This window comes from Natrix helvetica, assembly GCF_964273705.1.
Source record: "Natrix helvetica genome assembly, chromosome: 10".
In the NCBI taxonomy this organism is placed as follows: domain Eukaryota; kingdom Metazoa; phylum Chordata; class Lepidosauria; order Squamata; family Natricidae; genus Natrix; species Natrix helvetica.
This window is the reverse complement of record NC_138561.1, coordinates 9,869,657-9,885,713: the sequence shown is the minus strand read 5'-3', so window position 1 is coordinate 9,885,713 and position 16,057 is coordinate 9,869,657. Positions and strand designations below refer to the sequence as shown.

At 42.7% G+C, this 16,057-nt stretch overlaps 1 protein-coding gene across 1 annotated transcript in view; it reads right to left on the bottom strand.

Annotated features, from left to right (window-relative positions):
• The window catches only part of ADAMTS18 (ADAM metallopeptidase with thrombospondin type 1 motif 18), a gene marked incomplete at its 5' end in the record, with an annotated part of 90,123 nt that extends 82,383 nt beyond the window's left edge, over positions 1-7,740 (bottom strand). Inside the window, 3 exons of the mRNA XM_081963101.1 lie at positions 586-902; positions 7,108-7,192; positions 7,699-7,740. Coding sequence (XP_081819227.1) covers positions 586-902; positions 7,108-7,192; positions 7,699-7,740 — 444 coding nt within the window. The remainder of the gene's footprint in view (positions 1-585; positions 903-7,107; positions 7,193-7,698) is intronic.
• Between the last annotated feature and the right edge of the window lie 8,317 nt (positions 7,741-16,057).

Here is a 16,057-nt window from a genome sequence, read left to right as displayed (position 1 = left end):
CATACAATTCAAAACCCTTGCACATAAGGTAAAGGCTCCCCTCGAACTTATGTGCTAGTCGTTCCCGACTCTAGGGGGCAGTGTTCATCTCTATTTCAAAGCTGAAGAGCCAGCGCTATCCAAAGACATCTCCGTAGTCATGTGACCCGCATGACTAAACGCCAAAGGAGCACAGAAGAGATAAAGAAGAGTCGGAATATTATGAAATTTGGAACAATTGGTACAAATGGCTGCAAAAGAAGAAAATTAATTAAGCCGAAAAACATATATAAATACACATAGAACTGTGTATAAAGTTGTGTAAATATAGAAGCGAAATATTATATACATGTGCAGATATGATGACATAACAATGTTGATATAATGACTGTAATGTGTTGTAGAAGGGAAATAATAATTTTAAAAAATCTAAAAAAAGAAAGAAAGCCCAGTTGCCTTTTGAGAAAGCACCTTGGGGACTTAGTAGCATAGGTACGAAGCAACAGCTGTAGGCAGTGGCAGGCAACTTTAAATCAGCCTTAAGCTAACAGGAGAGAACAAGTGGAGTAGAAGTCTGAAAACTGAGCAGCAACACATAACACTTACCAAACCTGTGCACGTGGATATGGCAACGGAAGAAGAACTGTAGTTCCTTATAAATCCCTGATAGAAACACTGTTCAATGTCACGAACCTGAGAATCTTCAATGCCATCTTTTCCAAGCACCTGGACAGTCACATTATGGCTCAGAAAGTCCGAGGGCTTCAGCTCGAGATGCAGTTCCTGTCCAAAGGCTGAAAACCTATAGTGCAAGGAAGCTTTTGAGCTCACGGTGGATCTCTTCCTCCGGGCGCTGTGCCAAATGTCATGCGAGAGGTAGGATCCGCTGGAGTCCACCTCGACCGGAACGACAAAGATGTAATCTGGAAGAAGGTTGAGAACGGGGTTAACCGCCAGGCTTCATCCCCCATAAGCATTTTGGAAGGGAGGTGGGTCTTTCTCGGTCTTATGGATTCCTCGTTGGAAGAAAAATCCATCTGGTTCAGTTCCAAGCTGGGAGAAAGACACTGGAAACATGGAGGCTGATGGGAAAGATGGTTTATTGGTGAACAGAATCACCAGCAGCTGACCAATTGGTTTGACAAGTGCATGGATTTTTATACAGTTCGTTCTACAGCATTTTGTAATTTAGAGACTTGTTTTGTGCATTTTCTTATTTGATTTTAATTAGTGTGTCTTGCAAAGGCCGGCAATGAGTCTAAAGGGCTGGCTTCCTTGGATTTGAAATCTTGTTTAACAAATATACCATATTTTTTGGACTATAAGACGCACCAGAGCGTAAGACACACCTTAGTTTTTGGGGAGGAAAATAAGAAAATAAAATTCTGCCTCTGCCTACCAGCATCCATGGTATTCATCTGGCTAGCATCCTGTCAGTGTGTGAGAGAGTTGAGAGCTGTTTGGAAACAAACAGTATTTGCTGTGTGAGCAACAAGGAAGGAGACAGCAAAGAGCCTGGGCATGGCTTGTTCTGTACTAAAGCTGCAGGCTGTGCTGATATCTGAAACTAAAACTGAAAGTGAAACTTCTCTGCTGAACTACCACATTGGAAAACCTGCTTAATGTATTACATTATATATAAGGAGAAGTTATTGAATCTTGCTGAATCAGTTACTTGTGTGTGCTTTCTGAATGTGATTGCTGCTGCAAACTCTGGCACGCCCTTGCAGCAAACAGCCAGGTAAGCTTCAACACATTATTGCAGCCTGATTCAGCATGAGCAGCTGATTGGTGGGTGGATCGGCCTCCCAGAATACCCCCAATCAGCTGTTCCAGGCTGCAAGGATTGCCACAGACCATCGTCTTCTCCATGCCTCACATTTTTGGCTACTTTCAGTGTATAAGTTGCACCCATATTTTCACCCTCTTTTGGGAAGGAGAAGTGCGTCTTATACCCCGGAAAATATGGTAATTAATCCTAGATGCTGATTTCTTTGAGGTTTTAATCCTGTCTTGAATGGATTACCAAATCAGCATTTTTAAAAGATGGCCTCCTCAGTTTCTTAGGGGGAGGGAGACCGAGTCTACTTTTCTGGCTTTTAAGAGCATGTTTCTCTATTTCTCATTCAGGGCAATAGAATATTCTGCATTTTTAATATTTCTCCAAAATATTTCATTCTTCTAGGAGGGGTGCTTCCCACACTCTGAAAGTTAACTTTCCTGAGATGCATCAATGGAGACAAACAATTAGAGGAACAAGGATGCCACTACCATTCCTTGGGTTCAAAAGGGTAGTCTTTCATTTATCAATGCAGCCACGGATGCCCCAAATTCTTTTGAAACATGAGCTTGGAGGCTGATGGCTGTTCCTGGGAGCACAGTCCTTTTAGGTTGCAATTGGTTTTAATATGGCACTACGTTTGTATTACCTTATAAGCCACTTACAGTCATGTTTGAATTAGAGCCGCTTATAATTGAAGCCAGTAAAATAAATTGTTTGGGGCCAAGCTCCCCACCCCCTCCCAGGGCAATTGCAGTCTAGTTGGAACAATTCTGCCATGAAAGACAGAATACTGCAACTGCAAACTTTCCTGATCATTCTTGAATCATTCATTTGTCATTTATTTGCTGTCAAAGGATCACCCTTATTGGAAACCAATGATATAACTATGCTAGACAATCTTCTTAGCTTAGCCCTTCCCCCACCCAATGGGGTCTAGGGGGAAATTCTTGAGTACATCAACAGTATGCCCTGTTGAGCTCCTGTAGGAACTCATAATAAGATTACCCCTAGGTAGAGGCAGACATTTTTCTCCCTCTGGGCACACTGGGAATATATCTGCAGAACAAAGCTCTGCATTGGTGAAACGAAGGGCATCCGGCCATTGAAACACTCTACTAGCTCCATTCAGGTGCCCAGACTCCATCCCACAAGAGATTATGGGGTCAATTACCCTTCGCACTTTGGGCTTCGAGATTTTCAGTCGCAGTGTCCTTTGCTGGCTCTTCTGTCCTGCCATCAGGCTATAAAAACCTCATTCAGTATCATATAAATATGCAACAGAAAGTTGCTCCTCTCTTCCCCTTCATTTCCCCAAATCCCCCACATTATTATCCAATCAAGGGCATTGTGGGAAGTTACCAAGATGGCAGATCCATCTGTCTTGCGCTAGGTCAGGGGCCAGCAACCTGTGGCTCTGGAGCTGCATGTGGCTCTTCCATCCCTCTGCTGCGGCTCCCTGTCGCCAGTCGGCACCACAATTTTGAGAGGAGCTTCCGGTTTGGAGGGTAGCAGGGTGTGCCTGGAAGAGACTCTATGGCAGGGGTGTCCAAACTTGAGAACTTTAAGACTTGTGGACTTCAACTCCCAGAATTCCCCAGCCAGCATGGCTGGCTGGGGAATTCTGGGAATTGAAGTCCACAAGTCTTAACGTTCCCAAGTTTGGACACCCCTGCTCTATGGCAAGGGGTGGGTTTTCCGGTCAGCTCCAGAATTGAACAGGGGACTTCCGGTTTGTGCCTCTTTGAGTGTTAAAGGTTGCCAACGCCTCTGCTAGGTAGAATAAAGAAAGGGCAGGATAGGCTTGCCCTGAGTAAATAGCCAAGGATACCAAGAGTTGTTTCTGGTTCTGGATTCCTTGCAGAAGGAATCCTATTGAAAATCATTGGTGTGGAAGAATCTCAAAGATTGTCAAACTATGCAGATTATAGGATAGCAAGTGCCAAGTACACCTAAGGAGCAGGATGAGGTTTTATGTTTGTTTTTTTATGTTGTGGAGTTTTAATGTCGTAAACCACCCAGAGTGACTGATGCATGAGCTGGGCAGCCATAGAAATTTGTTCAATAAATAGATTTATTCTGACTGCAGAACTCAAAAGGACTTTGAAAGTGCCATAGCTACATTGGTTGTGTGTCATCAACAACGACAGCATTTGAGAAGCAGTGTCCAAAACAAACAAAAAAAGATAACAGAATAACAGAGTTGGAAGGCATCTTGGAGGTCTTCTAGTCCAACCCCCTGCTCACAAAGGAGATAAGCATGGTGTCACATCTTTTAAATTCTAGATTCCAGCTTCCAAAGCACAGTAGGTCTGACTGGAGCACTCAGCTGAACTGCTAGTTTTCTGATCTCTGATAACAGCTTGTATTTTAAGTTTGTAAGCTTCTTATAGGGGTTTAAGTTGGCTATTTTTAGGAGATCGTTATCAGATTCTTTTGGGTTTTCATTGGGGTTTTGTTTCATTCGATATGGTCACAAGGCTAATAAACTATCCATCTATTCTTCATTGGCATTTATTAATAATGAATTTTAAATTCCTCCTTGCGTGGGACTTCTTCTTTTTTTTTTCTTAAATCTGGAAAAGAAATCGAAGGAACCAATGCAAGCAACCAAACTATGCTGCTTTTCTCCATTTCCGTAAGCTCGGGAAGAAAATCTACTCTTTCCTTCCAGCCCAGCCCTCCCCACTTTGGGTGGAGAAACAAAGTTATTTTTCAATGGAGTTTTTATTATCTCCTCATCTTCACAAGCTTGCAAATGGAGGCATCCTTGCTTGCTTTTCCCCGTAGAGAGAGGGGAAATGTTCTGTCGAGAGCATCTCACTTTTCACCAGCAGCGCTAAATCGGAATTTTCAGGATGCTAAGCAAGGCCAGTAGCCAAAAATACAAGCAGCTGCATGAGGAGGGAATTCCCCTCGGTGAGCAAAGGCTCCAACACTCCAGAGGAAACACTCCGTACAACAGCATGCTTTTTTTTTGGCCACGAAACGAGGCTCATTAGCATGCTAGTGAAGATATCCTACTTCTTCCTGAGCTAACTGGGGTATCCGCAATCCTGCAAGGATCTCTTCAAGCAGCGTATAATGCTACCGGTTTAAAAACATTTTCCTTGCAGCCTGCACAGGAATTCAACAAGCACTGGGTGAAAGTACTTGGAAGCCTCTTGTCTGTTTTTCTTTCTTCTTTTCTTTAATGTGAGATGAACTTTCAATCAAGGATGCCTCTCCGTCTCCAGCTCTCTTTGAAATCTAGGAATCCTTCTTTGCCTGTTCACACATGTTTTCCTAGAGTGCGACTTCTCACTAGCTTCCCATCCCCCTCGCCATTCTCGCCCTGCGCAAAGAGTTAGAAAGGCTGGATTTTCAAGTAATTCTTTCTGGTGGCTATGCTTTTAACTTTTTCTTTTTTTAAAGTGAGATTAACCTTTTTTCTTTCTCCCTCTTTTTTTAAAGTATTCCTCTGTAACTTTTTTTTCTACACGCGTGTTTTATGAGGCTGGATTGAGAAAGAATTTGCCCTAGTATTGATCTAGAATTATTTCCCCCCTGCCTCTTGTTTCTACGGGGGTACATTTTTCCCTGAATAAGTCTTGCAATAAGAGCAGTTGCAATCTTGGATGACGATTCGGGAAGCCTGGGTTCGAATCTACTCTTAAGAGAAGTAGCCCAGTGTCTTCTCTTAGCCCAATCTACCTATTGAGGAAACACCAGAAAAGGGAGTGTTATGCCCATCCCCTTAAGCTCCAGGAAGAAAGTTTAATCAAGAATTAAGTACACTTGTTTCAAACCGATCTCCGAAACTCATGGGGGAAACAAATGGACCCATTCAAGGTGGTCCAGATAGGAAGCACAGCTATGAGTGCTAACTCTATGTTTATTGTAAAGATTCATTAACACAATCTTGCAAGCCTAAAAGTATTTCTCCCTTCTTTTCCTTGTACTCTTTGGAAAACTAGCTGCTTCCCAGTCTCTTCTCTTTTGTGGGCTCAGCTATATTCTACCTGATGTTTGTCTGGTCTGAGGCTCTTCCTCCTGTCTCCCAAGGGCATTCTCACATGTCATTTCACCTAACTTTCATTCACAGCTACATACAGTAAATCTGCGGTGCGAGTACAAGTTTGCAGTTCTTGTGGTCTTTTCCCCATTAGAATTAAGAGTAAAACATTTATGTTTCCAAAAACAACAAACTATTCACTAAGGCTGCAATACTATTACTATTAGTCTTCTCATTGTTCCTATCACCCATCTCCTCCCACTTATGACTGTAATTTTATTGCTTGTATCCTTACAATTTATATTGATATTGATGGTTTCCTGATTGCTTATTTGTATCCTATGACTATCATTAAGTGTTGTACCTTATGATTCTTGACAAATGCATCTTGTCTTTTCATGTACACTGACAGCATATGCACCAAAAACAAATTCCTTGTGTGCCCAATCACCCTTGGCCAATAAAGAATTCTACTCTACTCTATTCTATTCTATTCTAACATCCTGAGTCCAACTAGAGAAGCACACAAGTAGAATAATGCTCATTACTCAAAGCATCTATAGAGATTCTCAATCATCCAGATTATTGTTGTCCCAAATGTGCTTTTTTCTCTCTCCCCCCCCCTCCGCCCCTCAAAAGGAAACTGGACTTTCCAAGACAAAAAGCACCTTCGGGGCATTACTCAAAGGGTATCATCAGTGCACTTCCAATTGACAGAATAAAGAGAATTATTTACACCCCAGGGAGCTTACAACAGAGGAAGGAAGCACAAGCAGAGGGCAAAACTTGAGTACATTGTCCTTTCATTTACATGTCTTTAGATTTTGTTCCAGGAAGGAAAGGCAGGGGGATTAAGGGATTGTGCCAGCAGACAAGACCAGCCTCCCAACCCTGGCTAAACCTCAGCATCTGATATAACCTGAAGTAGGGACACGCCATAAGCCAATAATACACCAAAGATCTACCCATGCACTGCAACATTTTTAACACACCTGGTCTGCAAAATTTAGCCTGGGCACTTTTAGAAGTGGATCTTCCCCATTTCAGCACTTCAAGGCTGGGGAAAAAACCCCTTTTGCTTTTTAGATGAGCTATACCTGGAAACTTAAGCCAGGGCACACATGTCAGACTAGAAGACCGCCAAGCTCCCTTCCAATCACTGCCATTCTGTATTCTGTCGATTTCCAGCAAAACAACCTTTGCGTGTAAAAAATGAAAGGCTTCCAAGCCAAATTTGACTCTCCTGCCATTCCCCCTTTGCCTCCCCCCCCCCACGCCCCCACAGCAAGACCAAAAGGAGGATTCCTTTGGGATGCCCTGTCCAAAATGTGGAGAGCTCAAGGAAAATACCAACCCTGGTTGAAGGCGCCGAGGCCACCGCTGTCACCGGGTAACACTGCCACCACGACACCGCAACCGAGGCAGCACAACTGGAGAATCTGCAGAGAGAAAGAGAAAGAGAAAGAAAGAAGGAGAAAAGCATGCCTAACGTCCCTGTCCTACTGTCCCCATTTTCTATATTCTTATTCGTGTTTATTCTTATTCCTGTTATCCTGTACATGAGTGACAAACTAACTAACTAACTAGACAAATAAATAGAGAGACAGACAGACAGACACAGAGAGAGAGAGAGAGAGAGAGAGAGAGAGAGAGAGAGAGAGAGAGAGAGAGAGAGAGAGAGAGAGAGAAAGAAAGAAAGAAAGAAAGAAAGAAAGAAAGAAAGAAAGAAAGAAAGAAAGAAAGAAAGAAAGAAAGAAAGAAAGAAAGACAGGAGGGAAAACACAAAAAAGAAAAACCCCAGGCAGAAATTTAGAAAAAAAGAAAGAAAAAAAGAGAAAATTTCGAGGAGGGTTTGCTCTGCTCGCCAGGGACAACGGGGAGACCCCGGCCGGGTCTCCCACCCATCCCACCTCCCCACCCTGACAAGCGGAGGCGCCCCGCTTACCTTCGCAACGCTGCCCAGCCAGAGGAGGGTGAGCGCGTGCATGGAGGGGCTCTAGCCAACCGCCACGGGCAAAAGCCGACGGGGAGAGCTGGAAGCAACGCCTGGGTGTCTCCGCGGGACATCGGGGTGGAGTGTGGAGGGCGTGGGGGGGGGGGAAGGACGGCTCTACCTGCCGCCGCCGCCGCCTCCGTCACCGCCACCGGCAGCAACAGCAGCAGCAGCCGAGCCGTGCGGCGGCAGCTCCCCTCCCCACCACATGTTTTACAGCGCCGGGGGCAGCCCGCCTTGGCATTCCCCCCGCTGCACCGCCCCCAGCGGCGGGCACCGGCGCGGGGCAGCCCATCCCGAGAGACGCCCGGCGCGGGGGGCAAGCCCTCTTCCCCACGCCTCCGCCCCGCGCGCCCGAGGAAAAAGGCGCAGGAGGGGAAGCGCCAGGCGCAGCTGCCCAAATGGCTGCGCGGCGAGAGCGGAGGGCTCCCCTCGTGGGGGGGGGGAGGGAGGGGGCGCGAGACACGGGTGGGGAGGGGAGGGGAGGCGGCGGAGTCGCCAATCAGGAAGCGCGCGCGCAAGCAAGCAAGCAAGCAAGCAAGCAAGGGATGGACACTTTTCTCTCAGGTGGGGCGAAAGGGCGCAATTCCAGCACTTCCGCCCGGCCAGTAAAGCCGCCTTCCCCCCCCCCCCAGCCTGTCCGGAGCTATCAGCAGAGCTCCTTCCTCCCCCCCTCCCCCTCAGGCAATCCAAAAGTCGCCCCAGCCAATCCACGGGGGGCGGCAGGTGCGATGGACAGGAAGCGGCTCTTCCTAGTACCTGTCTCTTCCCACTCATGATTATAATCCGGTTGCTTGGCTCTTTACAATTTATATCGTTTCATTTGTTTCCTAGTGTGATTTGATTGCTTATTACTAACCTATGACTATCACTAAGTGTTGTATCTTATGCTTCTTGATGAATGTATTTTATTTTTCTTTCACACTGAGAGCATTGGCACCAAAGACAAATTCCTTGTGAGTCCAATCACACTTGGCCAATAAAGAATTCCATTTTTTCTATTCTATTATATTCTATTCTACTCTATTGTATCCTTTTTTCTATTCTATTCTATCTTTTATTCTATTCTATTCTATTCTTTTTTCTATTCTATCCTTTTTTCTATTCTATTCTTTTTTCTATTCTATTCTACCCTTTGTTCTATTCTATTCTATCCTTTGTTCTATTTTATTCTTTTTTCTATTATATTCTATCCTTTTTTTCTATTATATTCTTTCCTTTATTCTATTCTTTTTTCTATTATAGTCTATTCTTTATTCTATTATATTCTTTTTTCTATTCTATTCTATTCTTTATTCTATTCTATTATATTCTTTTTTCTATTATATTCTATCCTTTTTTTCTATTCTATACTTTTTTCTATTCTATTCTTTCCTTTATTCTATTCTATTCTATTCTATTCTATACTTTTTTCTATTCTATTCTTTCCTTTATTCTATTCTATTCTATTCTATTCTATCCTTTTTTCTATTCTATCCTTTTTTTTTTCTATTCTATCATTCTATTCCAAAGAGGGCGAGCTCCCAGGTGGTCAATCAGGGATGGAGACTAAGTCAGCAACTCTGAAAGCACTCTCAGGCTTTTTTTTTGGCTGAGGCTTTTTGGTTCAAGGGAAGCAGAGAATAAAAAGAAAAGAGCAGAAATCCCATTTCACTTTTACTGTTTCCCTTGTTACCTTCTGGGAGGAAGAGGAGGAGGAGGAGGAGGCTTCCTGGTATCCAGAGCAGAACATCGAGATTCGGTGGCCGTTTTGTTCCATAGAGCATCCAACCTTGTGAACTCTCCAATTTCCTCTTTCCGCTACGTATTCCAAATGGACAGTCATTCATAAAGTCCCGGTATATATTTATGTATGTATATACAGCACGTGTATATGGGTGTTATGTATGTGTTTGGGTAGATATCCACTTTGTCTTGAGAGCAGGCAAAAGGATTTCATTTTTAATGGTGGGCCAGGCTGCTCACCGTAAAGAAAAAAGAAAAAAGGACAATAAAAGTTACGTCATCCCATCCCTTCGCTTCACATCCCATCCCATTCCACCCCACCCCATCTCAATCCCTTCCCATCCCAATCCCTTCCCATTCCATCCCATCCCACCCCACCCCACCCCAATCCCTTCCCATCCCTTCAATTCCCTTCCCTGCCCATCCCATCCCATCCTTCTCTAACCTACCCTATTCCATCTTATCTTACTGGAAGGACGGCAGAAGGAAATCCAAGTGCTAATTGTAGCCTGCTTACATATTAGGTTTTTACATGTAGGCACTCGATTTTTGCAGACTACTGTAGACTAAAACAAAATGCAGAATAACACAGGTCGTCCTCCGTTCGTTTTGCGACTGATTGAATTTACAGAGGCACTGAGAAAAGTGACTTATGACTGTTTTTCACGCTTAACGACCGCTGCAACATCTCCATGGTCATGTGATTGCAATTCAGATGCTTGGTAACTGGCTCATATCTATGACAGTTGCAGTGTGCCGAGACCATATCATCACCTTTTCTGACCTGGCAAGCACATTCAATGGGGAAGCCAGAGTCACTTAACAGCCATGTTACTAACTTAACAACGGCAGTGATCCATTTAACAACAACTGTGGCAAGAAAGGTCGTAAAATGAGGCAAAACTCACATAACAAATGTCTCACTTAGCAACAGAAATTGTGGGTTGAGTTCTGGTCATAAGTTAAGGACTACCTGTAATTGGCTCTTACAAAGCGCCCTCCCTCCCTCTCTTTCTTATTAATATTAGGCTTGGAATTATCCAATTCAAGAAGATATGAACTCCTTTCTTCTTATCTATCTATTGCCATTTCCTTCAGTGGGTCAAAACTTGACTTGGTTTTGCCTAGTGGTTAAAGCAGCAGGCTAGAAACCAAGAGACTGTGAGTTCTAGTCCTGCATTAGCAATGAAAGCCAACAAGGTGACTTTGGACCAGTCACTCTGTCAGCCCAAACCATCCTACTGGATTATTTATTCTGGGGAAAATTGGAGGAGAAAAGGAGTATATTCTCTGCCTTGAGTTATTTTAAAAACAATAAAGGTGGGATAAAACCAAGTAAAAGTAAATATATAAATATAAAAAGTAAATAAAAACAATATAAAGAAGTGATACAATCTCCAATATTTATGACACTGAATTATAACCGAAATCCCCAGATTACAAACCCTCCCATGCAATAGAAGCTCCAATTGGGTATAAATCATAATTTGTGTCATTGGTTTATTGTAAAAACACAATGGATGGGGTCAAACAGGAACCAAAGTCATAAATCTAAGACAAAATTAAATTAGCCACCTTGGATTTTATATGTATAGAAGCCAGGGCAGTCCTTCTCCAACAATTATGATTCTTTTTTAAAAAAAATCCTGGCTTAAATCATAGGTCAGTGATGGCTAACCTTTTCGGCATTGATGCATGTCCCCCCCCCTTGCACTCCCCCATGCCCCCTGTGCATGTGCACGCAACTCTTCTGTGCCCCATTTTGGGCCTAGTAGTTTCCTGCAGCCTCCTGGGACCAAAAAAGAGCCACTGGGGGACACCAACCTGTCTGCCCCCCTACGCATGCACATGTGTTTCTCACATGTACCCCGCCACCCACGCATGCGTGGCAGAGACCCCAAAGTCAGCTAGCCAGTGGGAGGCGCATGCGTGGTGAAGCTGAGCTGGGGCGACGGCTTGTGTGCCATAGATTCACAATCATGGTCATAGGTGAACCAAGAACATTCTCCAGTTATTTTATCTCCCCCCTCCTCCTATGCAAACAGTCCTGTGTCCTTTCCCACTGTTTTGTATCTCTGCTGAATTTCACCATGTGCTCGTTCAAAGGAGAAAAAGTTAGAAATGTGGTCTCAAAGGTGTTTGCATCAGGCTTCTAAATGGAGTGATGCCCATGCGAAGAAGTGGAGGTGCACACTATTTTTTACCCTGTGGGCATTTTTGCATCCACCCGTGAACCACAGACCCAGTTTACCTGAAATACAATTCCTTGACCAGCATGCCTATTGCTTCCCAACACAGTTGTCGATTTGGAACAATGCCTTCTAAGATTCGTCCTCCTTGCTTAGAAAATGTCTCTTTGATCCTTCTGTCAAAAAGTGTTTTGTGCTTCTCATAAATATGAGAAGTCCTTGTCAGCATTACCACTGAGGTGAGCCTAATTCTCGCTGAGGTGCTAAACAATGTATCTCAGCCATCATGCTTGGACAACTTGCAGATGCTGTAGTCCTAGAGTCAATAAAGAAAGGACGTTTTCAATCCATGTTTGTTTACCATAAAAGATCCCCTTGATAAAGAAAACATTTTTTTAAAAAAAAATCAGATACAGGTAAATGATTGTTTTTTTAAAAACTTAAATGTTCCTCGCACAAACAAAAATGAGCAGGCTCACACAAACAGCTACAAAAAATTTAGATTAGTTTAGTTTAGTTTACTTTATTGCCATTGCACATTATACAACGAAATTAAATGCCATCTTCAGTGTACATTATAACTCTAAAAACACAAACACACATCCTTCATATACTATATAATTGAAACTGAAAACCTGATATTGCAATAATATTACACTATACAGTAGAATTTAGTATTGTTACTGCCCTGGTATAGAAGCTCTTTGTCAGCCTATTTGTCCTTGTTTTTATTGTCCTGTATGGTCTGCCAGATGGAAACAGTTAAAAGAAAAAGGGTGCCCAGGATGAGATGGATCTTTAAAAATGTTTTGAACTTTCTTAAGGCAGTGGGAGCTATAAAGCTCTTCCAAAGAGGGGAGAGGACAACCAATGACGTTGACCCTCTGGAGCAGGTTATTTCCTGACAATCAGTAATCATCAGAAATAAAGAAACAGATCATCCTATAACATCCCCTTAAACTCGCAGGTATTTATGTGGGTACAAATCTAGAAATGATTACTTAGATTTAAAATGAAGTCCAAACACGAATGAATTTACACAGTTATAGCTGCCCACTGTATGCTAAGCCATAAATGATGGTGTAAATGGTGGTGAATCTACTCACAATGGGTAGATTCACACGGCGTAGCAAATCTCAGGATGGCTTAGGATGATGTTTGTATTCAACAACATCTTCCCATAATGAGGAAAGACTATAGGGAGGTGCTCTGTCCATAAGCATCCCAAACAATTATTTCTCCAACTTTTGCTGAAACACTGCTAGCCTCCTTCCTCCCACCCACCACCCACCCCAGATCTAACTTTTAAACTGTTCCTATTGTGTATCCTAAATTTCCTCCTAGGAGAGCACACATCATTTGCTGGAAATGAATGAGTACTGCCAAAATCTTTCATGGATGGATGGGTGGATGGATGGATGGATGGATGGATGGATGGATGGATGGACGGACGGATCGATCTGTGAAATGCATCTGATAGCGTTTGACTGAAAGTAGTTCAAACCTTTGTTGAGTCTCCTTTTTGGGTTGACTTTAGGAAAGATCTGATATCCTTTATTGTGGTGTATAGCTTGAATTTGGAAATTTTCAAGGGCAACGTCCTTCATCTAATCATTTTGGCATAGAGAAAAGTTGGGAACTTTGGCAACAGTGGAGACAGACTTTTCCACTCACTAGAAGGTTATGGAAGAGCGGGGAGGTGAGCAAATTTTGCCAGCAACTCTGCGTAGATGTGGAGGAAGAAAAACCTCATGGAGTCAAAATCCATGCCCATTTGCCGTTGATCTGAAATTGGTTTACAGTGGGAAATTACAGACACAAATCAAGCAAATTTAGTCAGTCTACCCTGTTTCCTGACCATAAACATTTAGTAAATTCTTGTGGGGGAAAGGTCATTTCTCTTTGTAGATCCTTTAGAAGAGATCTATTTGAGATAAGATGGCCAGGTAGGGGATGTTTGTGTGTGTGTGTGTGTGTGTGTGTGTGTGTGTGTTTGTGTGTGTGTGTGTTTGTGTGTGTGTTTGTGTATGAGGGGGAGAGGGAGAGGGAAGCAAATATATCAGCAAAGCAGGATACAAATTTACAGTTTTTGCAAACTCTCAACAGGTTTGGTCTCTTGTTCTATTTGTGATTTAATTTAGGGACTCTGAACCTAAGCATCAAATAAATAGGTACGTAGGCAAAGAAGAAATGAAGTAACCTCCATCAATATCTCCTAGGCATCCTTGTCAAATCTTTACCTGTTATCTGGTAAGACGTGATGCTTAAAGTTGGAGAACTAGCATCTAGATTTGATCATATTATTAACTTTTATTTAGGGGTAAATCAAACAGGGCGGATTCCAGCAGTGTGGGATTGAATTGCCTTTTAAGACAACTCCAATATCCTTCAACCGGGGCCTGATTCAAAAGATGGTGTATTTAGAACTGGTAATTCTGAATTCAGGAAAGTACTTAGTATCTCCATTCGTTTAATGGGCTATTTTAAATGAAAGGAGATCATAGCCTGCTTTGCTTTAGCAATATAATTTAGGGTATTGGGAAGCTACTACTGTTATTACAAAAAAAGGAGACAGAAATTCTTCCATATCTATCATAGGTTGTTGAGAGATCTGCCATAAAATTATACCTATTCTCTGTTTGTGTCTAATATACAACTTTGACAGATGCTGTTTTTGTTGGCCTATATAAAGTGAATGAAAGGCTGAGTTTACACGTGTATGTTTATTGTTCAGGAGCCACAGCTTCATCTGATGACATGCCAGTGAGAAATAGCAGACTAAGATCAAATACTGTGGGAGAAGCAACTACCAAAACAAACCAGGATGGAGGAGACAAATGATAGGTCAGTTTGGTCTTTTTCTTGGTTTATGTTATAATTTTAACCCACCGACCACCCCAAGGGGCCTACAGCAGTGATATCATCAGCATTGATTAGAACGAATCATTTAGCTTCTAGGTGTATTGCCTGTTCATTGCGCTCAATGCACCAAAGATGCATTCAGATGTATCTAATTTAAGATTAATTAGGGGAGTCAGTTTGTTGTAGTGGTTAAGGTACTGGGAGACCTTGACTCCTACTTTCATCTTAGGCAAAAAAAAAAGCCTGATGGGGGACTTTGGCTCAGTCCTTCTCTGTCAGTGAAGAAAACTGCAGGGACTAGTCTAGGCAGGTGCTAGGACTCAAGATAGGAAAGAAGGGAGGGAGGGGGGAAGGGGAAGGAAGGAAGGAAGGAGGGAGGGAAGGAAGGAAGGAGGAGGGAGGGGAAAGGGAAGGGAAAGAAGATTAAAAGGGAAAGGAAGGAAGGGAAAGGAAGGAAGGAAAAGAAAGGAAGTTAAAAAGAGAAAGAGAAAGGAAGGGAAAGGAAGGAAGGAAAGGAAAAGAAGATAAAAAGAGAAAGGGAAAGGAAGGAAGGAAGGAAAAGAAAGGGAGAAGGGAACAGAGGGAAAGGAAGATAAAAGAGAAAGAGAAGGGAAGGGGAAGGGAGAAAGGAAAGGAAGGAAGGAAGGGGAAGGAAGATAAAAAGGGAAGGGGAAGGAAGGAAGAAAGAAAGGAAAGGAAAGGAAGATAAAAAGAGAAAGGGAAAGGAAAGGGGAATGGAATGGAATGGAAGGAAAGGAAAGGAAGGTAAAAGGGAAATGGAAGGGAAGGGAAAGGAAGGAAGGAAAGAAAAGGGAAAGTAAAGGAGAGGAGAGGAAAGGAAAGGAAAGGAAAGGAAAGAAGGAAAGGAAAGGAAGAATGTTAAAAGATGATCATCAAACTATTCTCATTTTACCAGTGGATTTTAGTGGCATTGGTAGAAACTTTAGCTTAGAAGAGATGGTGCTTATTAAAATTAGAATGCTAGGAAATAACTTATGGATCTGTGTTTCGCTCACTTATTGGAGATGCTGGAGGTGGCAGTTCCTGGTCTACTTCTAGGGCTACATTAGAAAGGGAAAACGTGATGTAGAGCACAGCAACAGCAGCAGAATCCCAGGAAAAGACAACTTTGATTTAAGGAGCTGCTGATGGGCAAAATTTGCACACCCACGGAAGTTCCAAATCAGCTTTTTCCTCTTGAATCCAGACGGCTGCAGAATCCTGGTTATTTTTTTTTTCTCCCTTTATATATTTTCCAATGATTCTGAAGCCTCCCAGGTTGCTTGTATTTTTTTTTAAAGACCCTTGGGAGGAGTTTCCTCTTCATATCTTACTTTGGGATTTAATGGAAATGTGTTACAGACCCCTGGAAAGAATATTGTGTTTTAAAAGATAAGGAGGTTTTTTTAAAAAAAAATTCCTTGAGACCCCTTAGGATCTACAAAAAATGTAAGAAGACCGTGATTCTCTTGTGAGAATTTCACTATTCTCTTCTTTGAAAGAAATGGACTGGAATTTAGAGCAAGAGTTTGCAA